This window comes from Gavialis gangeticus, unplaced genomic scaffold, assembly GCF_001723915.1.
Source record: "Gavialis gangeticus isolate Ggan-Ray unplaced genomic scaffold, GavGan_comp1, whole genome shotgun sequence".
In the NCBI taxonomy this organism is placed as follows: Eukaryota; Metazoa; Chordata; order Crocodylia; family Gavialidae; genus Gavialis; species Gavialis gangeticus.
Genome location: NW_017729024.1, coordinates 145,002,056 through 145,018,433, shown reverse-complemented (window position 1 = coordinate 145,018,433; position 16,378 = coordinate 145,002,056). Strand labels below are relative to the sequence as shown.

At 43.3% G+C, this 16,378-nt stretch overlaps 1 protein-coding gene across 1 annotated transcript in view; it reads left to right on the top strand.

The window, feature by feature from the left end:
- IL31RA (interleukin 31 receptor A) overlaps window positions 1–16,378 on the top strand; it is a 95,032-nt gene that overhangs the window by 71,861 nt on the left and 6,793 nt on the right. Inside the window, exons 10-13 of the mRNA XM_019517843.1 lie at window positions 2,207–2,308; window positions 3,456–3,602; window positions 8,399–8,539; window positions 11,468–11,561. Coding sequence (XP_019373388.1) covers window positions 2,207–2,308; window positions 3,456–3,602; window positions 8,399–8,539; window positions 11,468–11,561 — 484 coding nt within the window. The remainder of the gene's footprint in view (window positions 1–2,206; window positions 2,309–3,455; window positions 3,603–8,398; window positions 8,540–11,467; window positions 11,562–16,378) is intronic.

Sequence of the window (16,378 nt, the reverse complement as noted above, 5' to 3'; positions counted from 1 at the left end):
CCACAAGTTGCCAACTTCTGGCAAAGAGGTTAAGAACAAAAAATTAAACCCAAATAAACCCTTGTGGCTTGGGGGGGGAACCCCCCCAAACAAAATATAATTATTAGCCAATATTTTACTTAGTGCTGTGAGACAAAAGCAGTTTCATCAGTTAGTGAAAACAAGTTTCTTAGTACATTCAAGGACTACTCAAAGCTCTCAAAGTTGGTCGAGGATCTGCTAATCAAGGGGCGCCACATAGGAGGTGCACACGGGTGCATGTGCACCCCCTGAGCATGGCAGCGCACCCCCTGCAAAAAGGTGCCATAGACACCGCCAGTGGCGCCTGCAGGTGGTCCATGATTCCCGCTGACCACTGCCAATGCTGCCAGTGGCAGCTGCAGGTGGTCACCGACCCTTGGATGGCGCTCCTCCCCTCCACCCCTGCTGCCGACAGCACTGGTGGCATCTGAGGGAGCTCCCCCGCTTACTGCCGCCGCGCTCCTGCCACTCCTGCTGCTGCCACGCTCACCAGCCACCAGGGGCACACGCCGTTCATGTGCTGATCCTTTTTTCTTGAAGACCCTCACGGCATTTGTACATATACTTTTTTTCCAGCAGTGCACTGGACACCCACAGTATGGGAGCAGACTGGTTTGAGTCTGCGCCGCACGTGAGCTGAGGTGAACTGCACTGCGCCCTGTGCAGTTCCGTAAGTGGTGAAATGCATGTCAGTGCACAGAAAATGGTAGCAAAGTGCACTGCTGCCATTTTCTCAGTGCTGATGCACATTTTGCTACTTATACAACTGTATACGTCGCAGCGCTGGGCACTTTTCAGAATGCCCACTGCTGTGATGCGTGCATGTGCAAAAATTCCTTCATTGCACATTTTTTGTCAAGCAGCTACACCAATAGTTATTGTTTGGATATAAGTACATGAAATTGTTATGAATCATAAAACTGCATTAAGAAATCAACTGTGTAGGAAGGGGAAATTTTGGATGTTAATGGCAATGTGGAATATGACAAGCACATTATCTGCAGTTATTTTGATTGGTGATTCTCAACCAGGGTACCATAACACACTGGAATGCTGTGAGATCCTTTTAAGAGTTCTGCAGGTGTGACACAATATTAGCACTGTTAGGTGTATAAACTCCTACACAAGTCACAAAATAAGCCCAGAGATTTCAAATAGGAATCCATAGGGTCAAACATATTTCTAACCCAGGGGCAGGCAATTATTTTGGGTGGAGGGCTACTTAGTAAGTTTTGGTGAGCTGGACAATATCCACTTTTTCTGTTTTCAAGACTAAGAGGAAGGGTCATAAAAGTTTCTATGTTGGCTTCATTTTATGGGATGACAAGCCACAAGCTTTGGTCAGATGGAATGAACTGCAGATTTGAATTAGGTTGGCAGTGTGGCTACATTACATGATTTAGTCCAGAGCGTTCCAGTAACTAGTTCCCCCCCTTTCAATTTTAGTTGGTTGAAATAGGCAACAGCAAGTGAGTTCTTCTTTTAAATTAATTACCAGAATGTTCAGGATTTGGAAGATCATTAAGTGAATCTTTGAATTGTACCTAGAAATAAATCAATTAAAATGTTATCACAGAGACTTCATTTACAGGGCTCAGAAGATGCTTGGCTATATTCTGCATAGCTGGTGGTCAGATTTGAAGAAGCTTTATTGTAACTTTTAAATGCTTTTACACATTACAGACTATCCGTCTTTGACAAGGAATAAGTCTTTATTATGTGCAATCATCGTGCATGCAAAATGTTGGAAAGAATGCTACAAAAGAACTATTGGGTCATTTGATACTAGAGATTTCTAAAATAAATATACTAATCTAGTCATGTTAGATGTTAGTGATAGTAAGGTTCATTTAGCAGATAAAGGCTAAGTAAAAAAAGTATAAAAACTGCTGCTTATTCCATGTATTTCTTTTGGAAATAGTTCTGAATTCAAATGCTTGTAGAAAGACTGCCAAATCCACTCTTTCTGTGGGTCTGAAATGGGTTTCCTCCTTGTATTTAAGTATAGCAATGGGCATGCATAAGAGTAAATACACATGCTGTCATAAAGACCAAGGGGAAAATACTAGTCAGGAGCAGGATTTGTTTATTCAATACCAGGAAAATGTTACTTTTTCCATTTTCTTTATATAAATCATATCAGTGAAGCAAATTATTATGTATCTAATACATTTTCCCCTTACAGGAGCCTTTGAATCATTCATATGCTACAATATCTCAGTGTACCCTCTCTTTGAGAATAAAATAGGAGCTCCATATTCTGTACAGGCTTATTTTCAAGAAAAACGTATGTATATGAAACTACCAATAGTACCTTCTGTTCTGTTCTGTAGATTGCAGTAGCAGTTGAGCACTGTGTTTAGGAGCTGCACTGCTTAATTGTGAATTGTATTAGAACGAGGTGCCAAGACTCCTGATATTCCCAATTCAACCCTTGACTTGCTATACATTTCTCACTATGTTATTTAATGTATGTTCTTTAATCTACCATTTTTAATATAGGTAGAGTGTTCACTAACCTGCAACAATGTTGTAAGGTTACATGATGTTTGTAAAGTGCTTTGAGATGTTTAGATGAACATTGACACAAATATATTATAATTTATTTTATTATAGTAGAGACAAGTCAGTTCTTAAACGTTGCATCACATTTAGATTACACATTTTTAAAGATATAACTGACTGAACTCTTTGTGTTACCCTTGCACTCAAAAGAGTAAAAGGTAAATTTCTACACATAGAATAAAATGGGTCATTAGAAAAGTTTGTGGGTTTGCTTTTTTCCCTTTTTCTATTTTTACATATCAATGAACAGTGTACATTCCTGTATATTTGAGGTTGTATGAAGGGATGTAGTCAGGGCTTAGTTTGAATGCTTTTTGTTCATTAACTTACACAATGCTCTGACTGTAGTTATGGTTGACAGAATAAGGGAAAGGACTAGATCCGTGTTCAAAGGACTTAAGCATACAGAACTTTTGCTTGTGCCATGCAGTAGGGGTTATATTATATAATGTGAGTAGGAAGTCTGGTCAAATAGGTTGAACTGGGACATGGCTAACCATGGGAAACCACAGACTTTGGTAGATCACATTGTCCTGCTTTGAACTTCAGTTCTCCATGGGTATCCTATTTCCTTACCTCACAAGAATGTTGGGAGGGTAAAATCCTTTAATAATTACAAATCACTCAGACACTGTAGTGCTGAGAATTATGTAAGTGCACAACAAAAGGTATAAATGTTATCATCAAAGACAGTATCTCTGGAAAGATGAGAGGAGCTGAGGGTTGGTACCAGATATTTGATAAACTTGGATAAATAATAATGGCTCTTTCTTATATCACTGGTGTGCATGTCACATTACAGATTAGTAAAGCTGTGTCTTTTTCAGTATTATATATATTTTAAATATACATGTTTATATTTTTTGCAGCTCCAACTATTGGTCCTGAACCTAAAGCAGACTATCTAGGCAAAAATGAGGCTATAATAAAATGGAATGAGATTAATAAAATGCACAAAAATGGCTTCATTAGAAACTATACAATATTTTATAAATCTAAAGGTGGAAAAGAATTAAGTAAGTATGTTTTTGTTAAATTGAAGATAAAGCTTCTCCACTTTGTGGTACCAACTCACTGATTTATGACATTTATCACATGATGAACAGATCAGCACGTGACTTCTGATTCTACTTAAACCGGTAGCGAATTCTGCAAGAGAAAATTTCAAGTCTTTGTAAGATGAATTGGTGATTCAGAATCACTGATCTTGCTTTGCTACTCCCCATCAGTCTCTTCATGTTTATTTGCATTTAAGAGCTCAGTTGGGTGGCATGTTGTCCAGAGATAGCTCAAAGACCGCTTGTTTGAAAGCCAGGGTTGACTATTTCATACCTCCAACACAATGGAACTCTGTACAGTAAGGGTAAAGTTTCTGTATTGCTCATGTGGAGCTCTGTGAGTTGCTGTGGATAAGCAGCTTGCGGTGTTAAGTTGGCTCAGGTATCTGTCTTAGGTTTCTCAACCTGGTCTACTAAAAACATTCACAGATCTTACCAGCTGTCGCACCAAGTGCAAGGTAAAGTTTTTCAGCTTTTTTTCTGTTGGCAATATGCATAGCCACATATATTGCTAACAAAACACAACTGAAACAACAGTCCTGCTGCACACACTTCCCCCCATTAACAAGAATATAAGAGAACAAACAATGAGTGGCAGTTACAAATCATGTTGCTGGAAGGCACTTGGGCATTTACATAGGTAGTCTGAACTCTAAAAATGAATGGGATGATCGTCATATTTTCTTTACTGATGCTCATTGCTCATATCTGTTGCTACAACACCTAGATGTTGATGGCAGGTGATATCTTTTTAAAGTTAAACCTGACAATGGAGTATTCCAGTTAATCGCATAGGACCTGTGTGTACATAGGAACACAGGACTGTAAGTGCCCAACAGTTCTCTCTGACTGTTATCTCTGAGTGCTGGGTAGTGGTTAAATAGCCTGGCAACCTTGAGGGTGCCAATGACTTTGTGCAGAAGAGCACCATGGGGGTACCTAGGAGTGGAGCCCTGATAGTTGGACAAATGGATGATCTGCACTCCAGCAGCTCCTGTGGCCAAGCTAGTTCCAAACATACTGGCACCTACCTTTCTACTGAAGTAAACCAGCAAGGCTGAGAAGAGGACACTGGTGAGGGCAGCAAAGTGTCTCAATATACACTGCCCAAGCAAGGATTATAGTCACCAGGCTGATGTCTCATTCGGCATAATTCTGTTGTCTTGTGAGACAGCCAGATGCCTACTACTAATTGACAGGGGTATAGGTTGTACCCGTGTTGGTCTAAGGATATAGGCAAACAAGGTTCTTTGGATAAATCTGATATCTTTTATTAGACTAACTCAAATAGTTGGAAAAATTCTTCTTAGCAAGCTTTTGGGTTTAAACACCATTCATCAGGCTGAGGAAGCATCTGGCTTCTTTACTATTCAATGCTTCCAGGAAGAGCACACACCAACTGCAGATGCTTCCTCAGCCTGACAAAGGGTATTTATACCTGAAATTCTTGCAAAGAAGAATTTTTTCAATGATTTGAGTTGGTCTAATAAAAGATATCAGATTTACCCATAGAACCCTGTGTACTACTAAGTGACCAACTCGGTCAGTGAGTCCAACTTTTATTGGCTCCATATTAACTTCACTGAAAATAATCAGTTGCTTATATAATAACCATATCTAAAATATATGCATTAAAATGTGGATAAAGTTATTTTATTTTTTCCAAGAATTTTCTCATCTTTGTGTGTATGTTTGTGTGTCTCTGTGTGGGGGTGGGGGTGCTCAATTCCTTTGACTTAGGTGGCTCCATTTAGCACAGTTGTGCTTGTTCCTCATGAAACTGACCTGAATGGCTGACATAGTAGTAACAATAGGGAACAATGATAATGTTCCAGATCCACAAAATGTTATGGATTCATAGTGATAGTGGTGAAAAGCAGGGATGTGATGACTGAAGCATTTTTTCAGACTGTATGAAAACTCATGTGCTACAGCAGCGGCGGCAACTTTTTGGCAGGTATACCGCAAACTAGTCCTGCCCTCTCATCAAGTGCCACTCCAAATCACCTTCCCATGCCTGATTTGCTGTTCTGTTTTCTGCTCTCTGCCATGGTGCTGCCTGTCCTCTCACCAGTCTGCCAAAGCCACAAGTAGAGGCTGGCCATGGCACTTGTGGCACCTGGGAAAGTTGACCACCCTTGTGTTAGGGAAAGCACGTTTGGCAGCATATGTACTTAGATAACTGTAAAGAGTCAACAGTTTAGGATTGTTAATTTTGTCATTATTATTTTACAATTATTTGCTGCTTTTCTTTCCCCCATCACCCATCCCAGACGCAATGTCAGGGTCATTAGAGAAATGTATAAGACAAAAATAAGGGTTAAAGAGTAGCTGGAGTGTATTGCAGATGCATAGAATCCATATAGATTCTTGAGAACAGTGCATCTTCTGAGGGATTAGATCTGTTTTTGAAAGGTTGACTACTCCAGATACTCAGATTCTGGAATAATGTCCTGGAAGTTTTGCAAGTTAGATCTTTTTTACTATGAAAAAGCAGGGTTCTCAAATAGGGCAATGAAGTAGCCTAGTATGATCAGTTACTTATTCTAGATACAATTATAGATTTATTACAGATGCCCCTTCAATATTATCAATATTCCATTAAAGGTACTCTTTATAGAAATCAAAAGAGGATTTTCTCCAGTGAAGAATCTGACCTTCATGATGAAATTTTTTTTAAATCAACAAATCTGTTGTTGAGGAACTTAAAAATTCTGGCCAGTCAAATCTTCAGTAATTAATGTGATATTGATATGGAATTTTTGTGAGCTTGCTGCTTGAGTCTTACAGTTATGCTACACCAGCTAAATAGGAAATGCTATTACTAGAATTCTTAATGTCTGTTGGCATCAGTCAGATATAGAAGTAAGCAAGTGGGTCAGTGTCTTTTGCAGCATTTACCATGGGGAAAAAGTTGTGCTCCTAAATGAGGCACACGCTTATCTTCAAGCTTTCAAGAATGTATTGTAAGTACAAGAGCGAATGGCACTGAGTCCCTTTTGTGTTAAACATGGGACTGCAGTTTCAGTATGAGTGCTTCATAATTAAAAGAAATCTCCCTTCTAAAGTTTACTGGCACAGTGGTAGTTGCCAGTATAATCCCAGCTTCCTGAGGGTATTGTGATTTATTTATACTGTGATCACTATTACAAGTAAATCAACTGTAGCAATTTCTCTTATGTACTCTATAGCTAGCAAGGATCATTTGGGGTTGATAACTTTTATTGGACCAAATGTATAGCTGGGATAAAATTGATCAAGATTTTAAAGCTCGTCTCTCGCAGCAGTTTCTGGACCATCACAACTACATCAATGTAATACTCTATAGATAGTTCATGAAGGAAACTAGAGTAAACTGCAAAAAACTGTTTCTCCAAACAGTTGCCCCATTATTACTATCTCATTTGACTTAGAGTATGGAGAGATGACCATATTATACTGAATTAAAAAGGGGTAGGGGAGGCCTACTGTGCATCATCCATGCTACAAGAACTGCTTCATGCACCTGATCCTATCCCACAGTAAGTGGAGGCTAACCTGGGAAGCAGATGCCTGTTTCATTCTGGATATGTGGGAATGGCAGGTCCAGTGGCAGAGTGCACACAAAAACAGTTGCATGGAAAAAAACCCATAGAATTGTAGGGCTGGAAGGGACTCTGAAGGATCATCGGGTCCAGCCCCCTGCATGAGCCGGAAAGACATCTGAGGTCAGGTGGCCCCAGCCAGGTGACTGCCCAGTCTTCTCTTGAAAACCTCTAGGGTAGGTGATTGCATCATCTCTGAGGGGAGCTCATTCCACAGTTTGGAGGCCCTAGTTGTGAATAAATTTTTCCTAATGTTCAGCCTGAAACTATCTTCCGGGAGTTTGTGGCCATTGTTTCTAGTTTTCCCCCATGGTGCACTGGTGAACAGTTTTTCACTGAGCTCCTGATGTATGTCTCTGATATAGCAGTAAGCCACAGTCGGGTCCCCTCTCAGCCTTCTTTCTTTAGGCTGAAGAGTCCGAGATCCCTCAGCCTCTCCTCATATGGCTTGCCATGCAAATCTCTGATCATACGGGTGGCCCTTCTCTGGACCCTCTCGAGCCTATAGTATGTCCTTGTTGAAGTGTGGCACCCAAAACTGGACACAATACTCCAGCTGTGGCCGCACCAATGTTGAGTAAAGTGGGATGATTTAAATACTAAATGCCTTTTTTGGTGTGTGTCAGCACTTGCATATATGTTGCCCAGAAAACACCTACATGGTACATGTAATGATGGCATGTATGGAGGTGGTAATTTTTCTTTTCAGTCTATCTTGGATTGTTCTGAACTGATGTGTCTGTCTTTTATGCTGTCTTTTTAATTTGGCAATAAAAGCCAGGACCTACAACTTGTGATGATAAAGATCCCATTGCTCTTTTACTATGCAGAAAGTATCATCCATACTTTTTACATTTTGCCCATCTAAGATTTTTCCTGTACTTTTCAGTTGGCCATAAAATGATTCACTTCCTGTCCTAAATTGTTATATAGCATTGTGCTATATTCAACAATTTCTTTGTTCCACCCCAAATGACATCTTTGGTTATTTTGTATTTCAACAAATCTGTAAAAACTTTTGGATTTTTTTCAATGTAAATGGCCCTATGTAAACATAAAATAATAATATTTAACACTTATTTCTGTTTAATTAGTATTTGTGTGTGTTTATTTATTTACTTATTTAAATTTAATTTGTGATTTCTTTCATGTCTGTCTTTCCCTGAAAAGATAAAACTGTGAACTCTAATGTTCTGCAGTACAAACTGAGTTCCCTGGAAGCAAACACCCAATATACTGCTTATGTGATTGCAGCCAACAGTGCTGGTGGAAAAAGTGGAAACACAATAACTTTCAAGACTTCAAAATTTAGTAAGTGATGTTGGAGGTTAAATCATACTGCACTGATGATGTTTTTTGGGGGTAAGAGATACAGATCAAAATCCCATTGCCTCTCCAAGGCACTGAAGTGCAATGCTGTTCCATCCTGTTCAAGTCCTTGAACAATTGCTAACACCAAAGGCAGATGGGCCCTTCTCCTCCTCCTCACTGCTTTTTGAAACTGAGGCTATGTGCAAACATTTATTTGTATCTCTACAAGAATAAAGTACCATGGGGTGTGCACACATGCACAGCCCCCCTGGCTGGAGTGCTACAAAGTGGCTTCAGGGGGGCATTGTTCAGCTAGTATGCTTTCTAGCTTCTTTGCTTCCCCCCACCCCCATGAGAGCCCGTGAGTTTGGCAGCTGCAGTAATGAAGTGGTGGCAGCAGTAGCTGAAGGCAGCCTCCTGCTGCTGCAGCCACTCTGGGTGCGCTAGCTCTTGCTGATGTCCTGTCACTGTTTGTGGCAGTGGCAGTTCTTCCTGGTGCAGCCAGCATCCTGGGAGCACTGGCAAGAGACATGCTCCTCTGGTGTTGGTGATGGAGGCGGCTGTTCCCACTGCCAGCACCACCAGCTGTTGCCAGTGCTTCCAGCTGCAGCAAGAGCAGCAGGGTCCCAGCAGCATTTTAAGATGGCTCGTCACCTCTGGTCATGTTGTCAGAGTGCTAGCTGCTTTCCCCCTCTCCCTTTGGAGTGGGGAAGGGGTAGCAGAGGATTGTGGAATGCTGGGGATCTGAGAGACGCTGCATAGTGGTAGATATAAGAGGAGATGAACACCTAGCTGGGGTCATCTGACCCCAGTGCTTTTTCCTGCCCAGGGTAGGGGGTCAGACTTGATGAGCTACTGAGGTCCCTTCCAACCCAAACATCTATGAAATCTATATAACTGTCCATATATTACATGTAGGACTACTGAGAAAATCTCCTTTGGAAGATAGTTTCATAGTTGTTAGGGGCTGAAAGGGACTTTACAGGTCATCAGGTCCAGCCTCCCTGCACTTGGGCGACCCCAGCAAGGTGGGCATCAAGACGCTTTTTGAAGTTCACCAGGGTGGGTTACTGTATCACCTGTGGGGGGAGCCTATACCAAACCCTTGGCACTCAACTTGTAAAGAAGTTTTTCCTTGTATCTAGCCTGAAGTGATCCTCAATCAGCGTGTGCCCAATATTTCTTGTCCTCCCCTGCGGGGGGCTTGCTGAAAAGATGCTCCCCCAGGCCCTGATTTATGCCCTTGATATACTTATAGGCTGCCACCAAGTCCCCTCTGAGTCTTCTGTTCTCCAGGCTGAACAGTCCCAAATCTTTCTGAATGCTTCTGTTTGTTTCTGTGGTGGATCCCCCATTTTTGTGGTGCTACAAATGCCATGACTATCTAGACATCCACTTCTTGTAACATTACAAATGTGTGTCCAAAGCATGAACCTTCAGACTAAAATGAAGGTGCATTACAAATCTGGTACATTAATGATTTGAACAGGGTGGAATAGGACTGTACTTGGGTACTTAAGTAAGTACCACTTGGATACCATACAGGTAAAATAGGGTTGGAGCCACAGGTTTTTCATGTTGCTGCTTGTTAGGACACTCCTAGCTTCTTCTGAATGTTTGAGCAAAACCAAAGGAGAATAGTTAGAAGTAGTTGAATTTGACTCAATGCCTTGGAAGATGTTGCAGCCCAAAACTTCATGGATTAGGATTTTAACAGTTGACTGCTGCTCCCCCATAGGTCTTTGCTGAAGCCCATGGCTCTATGTGGCAAAGTAGTAAGTTTCTATTCTGTCAGTTACAGGATTAAGGCTTAATATTTTATCAGAAAAGATCTGCCTTAGAAATTGGGCTCAAATAAATGTGTATTATGATGTTTTATTGTCTCTCTGCCCATATAAACAATTTACTGTAAGCATGACACAGTTTCCTTTAAATTAAACTTGGCTAGCAAGTTACTCAATACACCATTGTGGCCTTTGGGAAGTAACCTTGTATCTTTGTTTTCTTACTATCATTGTCTTCCTCTCCCTTGGGATGGCTATGAGTCAGAAATTCAGAGTTGTTCTGTTAAGATTTCAAAATGAAAGAAACAATGTAGAAAACTATTTCCTCAGTTCTGTTTCGTTTCTTAGCACGTCTATAATGGAGTAACTACAAAGTAATGTAGGGATGTGTAAGTTAGCTTTAAACTAGCTAGCTCATGTACAGCTGTCTGCATATGGCATAACTTTGTCTGCCTGTAAATTAGTAACTATACTGCTACCCAAAAAGCAGACTGATTTATAACATGCCGAGGTTTATTCTGCTGTGACTAGATTGCTTTCTGGTATCCAAATTAGATACCATAGTTCATATACCTCAACCCCACACTGCAGTCATTAGTAGGACTACACTGTGAATGTATTTTAAAATATGCCGCCTCTGCATGATTTACCATACATTTTATAGATTGCAAAGAGGTGGTGCTGGGGTATGATACTGCTGTAGCTAAGGTTATTTTGCTAGGGCTCCAGATGAATGTGGGCAAACCCTGCTCTGGACTTGTACTGAAGACTGTGCTGTGTTGACCCAGTGGTGAATCATTCAGTCTGAAGAGTTAAGGCTATGCTGGATACAGTGCTAGGCATATCAGTTTCTGTGGGTACCATTGGTACGGGATCTTCTACCATGTTAGCCAGACGGATCAGAGACGGTAAAGAAACAGCTATTGTAATAAAGAAGCAGCTGTTCTAAGATCCACGTAAAGCACCATCACATACTGTTACACAGCTGGATACAATAACCTGATTAATTTGGCAAAGATGAAATAACAAAAACCCTTTCAAATTATGTTAGCAAGTGACTCTGAAATTACAGACTAAAAATTGAAAATGAGTTCTTCAGTGGAATATATACAGAAATGTTTCACTATTTGTTCTTTCTTTCAAGATAAGGAAGACCTACTTTATATATTTATATCAATTGGATTATGTATGCTGTTCTTACTGTTCCTGGGAATAATATGTACTCTAAAAAAACAATTGTGAGTAATTTATCTGTATTTTCAACTGGGAAAAAAGTCAATTTTAATGTGTGAAAGGCTAATTGTTAGCTAAAGAATTCTTGGTTGTTGGTTTCAAGCAAATATGGTATTAAGAACATTTCTCAGTTTGATTAATAGATAAAAGTTCAGATTCTTATGCAATCCATCTATTTCATCATATAGTTGTAAAAACAAATACTATTTATAGAAAATGTGGTAAACCAGAATAAAAGTATAAGAAATGGAACAACTTATTGCCTGTCTCAGTTAAAGCAGTTGTTTGACGAAGGATTATGGCATGAACCAATCAAAAAACCTTTTCTGTAACTTTTAAAAAATAACATCTATTATGCAATACATACATTACAAAACAATATATTACAAGCAAGCCTAGCCCATAAGCTGAACTTTGTAAAGTCAGGCATTCAGAAAGATTGTATCTGACTAGTTTCTGAGGGGGTTGAATTAAATTTACAAGGCCACTTGAATTCTGACGAGTGGGCCCCCCCAAGGCTCTGTCCTTGGACCCATATTGTTCAACATCTTCATTAACGATGTGAACATTGGAGTCAGAAGCTGACTGGCCAAGTTCGCCAATGACACCAAACTTTGGGGCAAAGCATCCACACCAGAAGACAGGCGGGAGATCTAGGCTGATCTGAACAGGCTGAGCAAATGGGCAGATGAGAACCTGATGGTGTTTAATGCTGAAAAATGCAAGGTTCTCCACATTGGGAGGGAAAACCTGCAGCATCCTTACAGGCTCAGCAGTGGTATGCTGGCTGGCACTACGGAAGAAAGCGACTTAGGGGTCATCATTGACCACAAGATGAACATGAGCCTGCAATGTGATGCTGCAGCTAGTAAAGTGACCAAAACGCTGGCTTGAATCCATAGATGCTTCTCAAGCAAATCCCAGGATGTCATTCTCCCACTGTACTTGGCCTTGGTGAGGCTGCAGCTGGAGTACTGCGTCCAGTTTTGGGCTCCACAACTCAAAAATGTGGAGAAGCTTGAGAGAGTGCAGAAAAGAGCCATGCGCATGATCAGAGGTTAGGAAAACAGACCTTACGACGACAGGCTGAGAGCCATGGGGCTCTTTAGCTTGGAAAAGCGCAGGCTCAGGGGTGATCTGATGGCCACCTATAAGTTTATCAGGGGTGACCACCAATATCTGGGGGAATGTTTGTTCACCAGAGCGCCCCATGGGATGATGAGGTTGAACTGTCATAAACTACTGCAAGACTGTTTCAGGCTGGACATAAGGAAGAATTTCTTTACTGTCTGAGCCCCCAAGGTCTGGAACAGCCTGGCATCGGAGGTGGTTCAAGCACTTACATTGAACACCTTCAAGAGTAAATTGGATGCTTATCTTGCTGGGATCCTATGACGCCAGCTGACTTCCTGCCCTTTGGGCGGGGGGCTGGACTCGATGATTTTCCGAGGTCCCTTCCAGCCCTAATGTCTATGAAATCTATGAAATTTCCTAACTCTTGAGTGCTTGATTTTGTGTAGTTGCCTGTGAGTTTAAAAAAGCAATTGACGTAATCAGAATTTTCACCACGTAGAAGAAAACCTATGACCCCAGAACTTTTAGATTCACTACATACCTGTGCCTCTTGGAGCAAATAAACTTGGTCAGATGGTACCCAGATATCTTCTCTGCACTAAGAATGTAAGACTCGAGTATACTGGGTCCTATTCCAGGCTCCAGAAGCAAGCGTGCTTTACTGGATACATTTTTGCCTGTTCTCTCACTGACCCGTTCTGACTCAACCTCTGCAATTTGACTTTGACCCTCTTCTTATGGCCTGGGGGCACACTCAAAGAGGACAGAATCTTTGGACATATTTAGCTACTATACTCTGGATGTGATTCACTGAGGAACAAAGCTTCTTAAAATGTGACTTGGAAAAAACATAGGCACCTAAACCTGAGAGAGTGCTTCACTGAGACCCTGCCTATTTCACGTAGTTGTATGAAAACCCTCAGGAATCTGAGTTTTCTGGTGACTTTGACACCATCTAAGTTGCACTCCGAGTCCCTCAGAGATTTGCAAACAAGGCAGTTTTGTATTGGGCCCTCAGACAGGCCCAATACGGTAGATGTGCTCTAAGTGCAGTTAATACAAGCTGGTGGCATATTGTTTGCATCCACAGTTACTTTTATTCAGAAACATAAGGGGAGGAAGTGGTGGTACAGGTTTCCCTTGCTTTATACTGTACATGCATTCCTGGAAAATAGTGCATAACTCAAATTTTAAACCCGTTTACAATATAATAAATAAGGATATGTTCCAAGACCCCGACTATACTGACCCCCAGACTCATTTCTACCACTTTTACAAGGCAGTTCTGATACTCACCAACAGCAGACAGTATGCACAAATGTGGGGCACTATCATAATGGGGATGGCAACTACAGAAACACGTGTTGCAGACAATGAGTGAGGAGCACAGATCCACACAGAAGACGATATTTTGGTGTGTGTCACTGCCACAATGCACTGCACAAAGCAGCTGACTGCAGGCTTCCACCACACCAATTGCATAAGCGTGCATTTACCTTGTGTATAACACATTTTTGGTATAAAAAGGGTAATTGCATAAGACCTAATTCACACATACAGAACCCATATAAATCAAGCGAAATCTGTACATTTTGCAGAGTAGACTAGCATAACAGCACTTCCCAAGGAAGTGGGAGTCCTGGGTTTGATTCCGACTGTAGTCTTCAGGGGCTCCAATCCACAGCTTTTTGAGGCCAGCAGGGAGCTAGCAAGGTGTCTGACTGCAGCCAAATGAGGAGGGCACTGCTGTACTCATCTAGGAGCTTCTAGTATTTCATATCATTTTCTTATGCACTGCTGTGATAAGTGCTCCTCTGACAAATTACAATTCTCAGATCTTTTTCTGACTACCACAGATTTCTGGGATTTGATTTGGAGATGCCATCTTGAATACAATTAATCTTTTACATAAACGATGCTGTAGTCAGAAACACCTAAGGGCTTGTCTTTGTTGCAAAATTAAATTGAGATATAACTTACATGCTGTCTCTACCTTGAGTTACATCTACACAAAACTTCTTGAACTGGTGTTGGTCATTAAGGGGTACTTGTACAAATGACAGGGGCTTAGTCCCAAGGTTTTATTCTGTGCCCTCTAAATTGAAATGGTGGGGGTGCTGCCACCGTGGAGGGAAGAACCGGGGCCCTCTGCAGCTCAGGGCCCACTTGGTCCACCGGCAGCTTGCCTCCCAGCTGCAGGAGAGGTGGGCAAGCTCTGCCAAAAAAAAAAGGGGGGGGGGGGGGGGTAGGGGATTGAGGCCCTTGCCTCTTCTGCTTTCAGCAGGCTTTTGCAGCTGGCAGGGTGCCAGGGGCTGCCCAGGAGTGGGCTGGCTTGCCCCTGGGGCAGCACAGGAAGGCAGCAGGAGGGTTGCTGGTGGCCAGAGAAGGCGATGGGGATGGTGCATGTGGTATGGGGCTGCCCTGGTGGGCTGCTAGCTTTTCTGAGCCTGCCTGGGCTTCCAGCATCCTGTGCACCATCCCCACCATCTTGTCTGGCTGCCAGCATACCCAGCTGCCCTCTTGTTGCCTCCTCGTGCTGTCTCTTGGGGAAGCTGGGTGTGCTGGTAGCCAGAGAAGGCAGCAGGGATGGTGCACGGGGCACTGGAAGCCTGGGCGGGCTTGGGGAAGCTAGCAACCCGCCCAGGTGGCCCCGCACCCTGTGCACCATCCCCACAGCCTTCTCTAGCTGCCAGCAAATCCAGCCACTCTCCTGCCACCTTTCCGCACTGCCCTGGCGCAAGCCAGACCATTCCTGGTTGGCCCTGGGCCTCCTGCCAGCTGCAGGAGCCTGCTGCAAGCAGAAGTACCAAGGGGCCTGTCACGGGGGCACTTGGGTGCCCCGTGCCTAAGTAAGGATTAGAGCAGATGCCAATCACCAGGGCAGCTCAGCTGTGGGTTGCTAGAGCAACCAGAGGGGTCATGTGACTGGAAGGGGGCAGGGCCAGGCCCTTATAAACAGCTAGGCCGGAGCCTGGCTGGCAGGTCCCTTCTGGCAGCCTGCGTGTAAGAGCTCTGTGGGAGAGCTAGGCTGAGCAGTGCCACTTGGCTCATGGAGGGCTGTATTATGGTGCAGGCGGAGAGAAGCCTGACCAGAAGGCTTTGGCCCGAGAGCCAGGATGGCCGGGACTTGATGTAGAAGCCGGTAGGCTGATTGTGTTGTTATAGCCGGTGGGCTTATGATTCAGTTGTGTGTATCATCCGGAGGACCGGGTGAGGCTGTAGGGGTGTGAGGAGGCCTCACAGGAGATCCCAAGTAGTCCGGGGGTTTCCTGGGTGCCCTGTGCGGGCACCGAGCAGCGCCGGGAAGGCGCGGCAACTTAGCACCAGTGTGGTGTGGGGTGTGTGGGGCTGAGACCCCAGCCCGAGAGGGCAGTATTCGGCCCAGTGAGGGCCTAGGAACCGGAGAAAGGTCAGGGAGCCAGGCATGGCTGCATGCCACCTGAGCCCCAGTGCCAAGAAGCCCGAGGCCGGGCTGGCGCGTAGGCTCGGCGGGAGCCAAGGGCACGCAGCGTGGAGCAGGCCCAGCGAGGGCAAGTGCCTAAGAGGCGTGTGGCATAGGGACCCGGAGAAAGGTCAGGGGCCAGGCATGGCTGCATGCCACCTGAGCCCCAGTGCCGGGAAGCCTGAGACAGGGCTGGCACATAGGCTCGGCGGGAGCCAAGGGCGCGAGCAGCGCGGACAAAGGCCCAGTGAGGGCCAAGAGGGGTAAGAGCGTGGGAAGCGCGTGGCCTAGGCCCCTGGGGGGGGG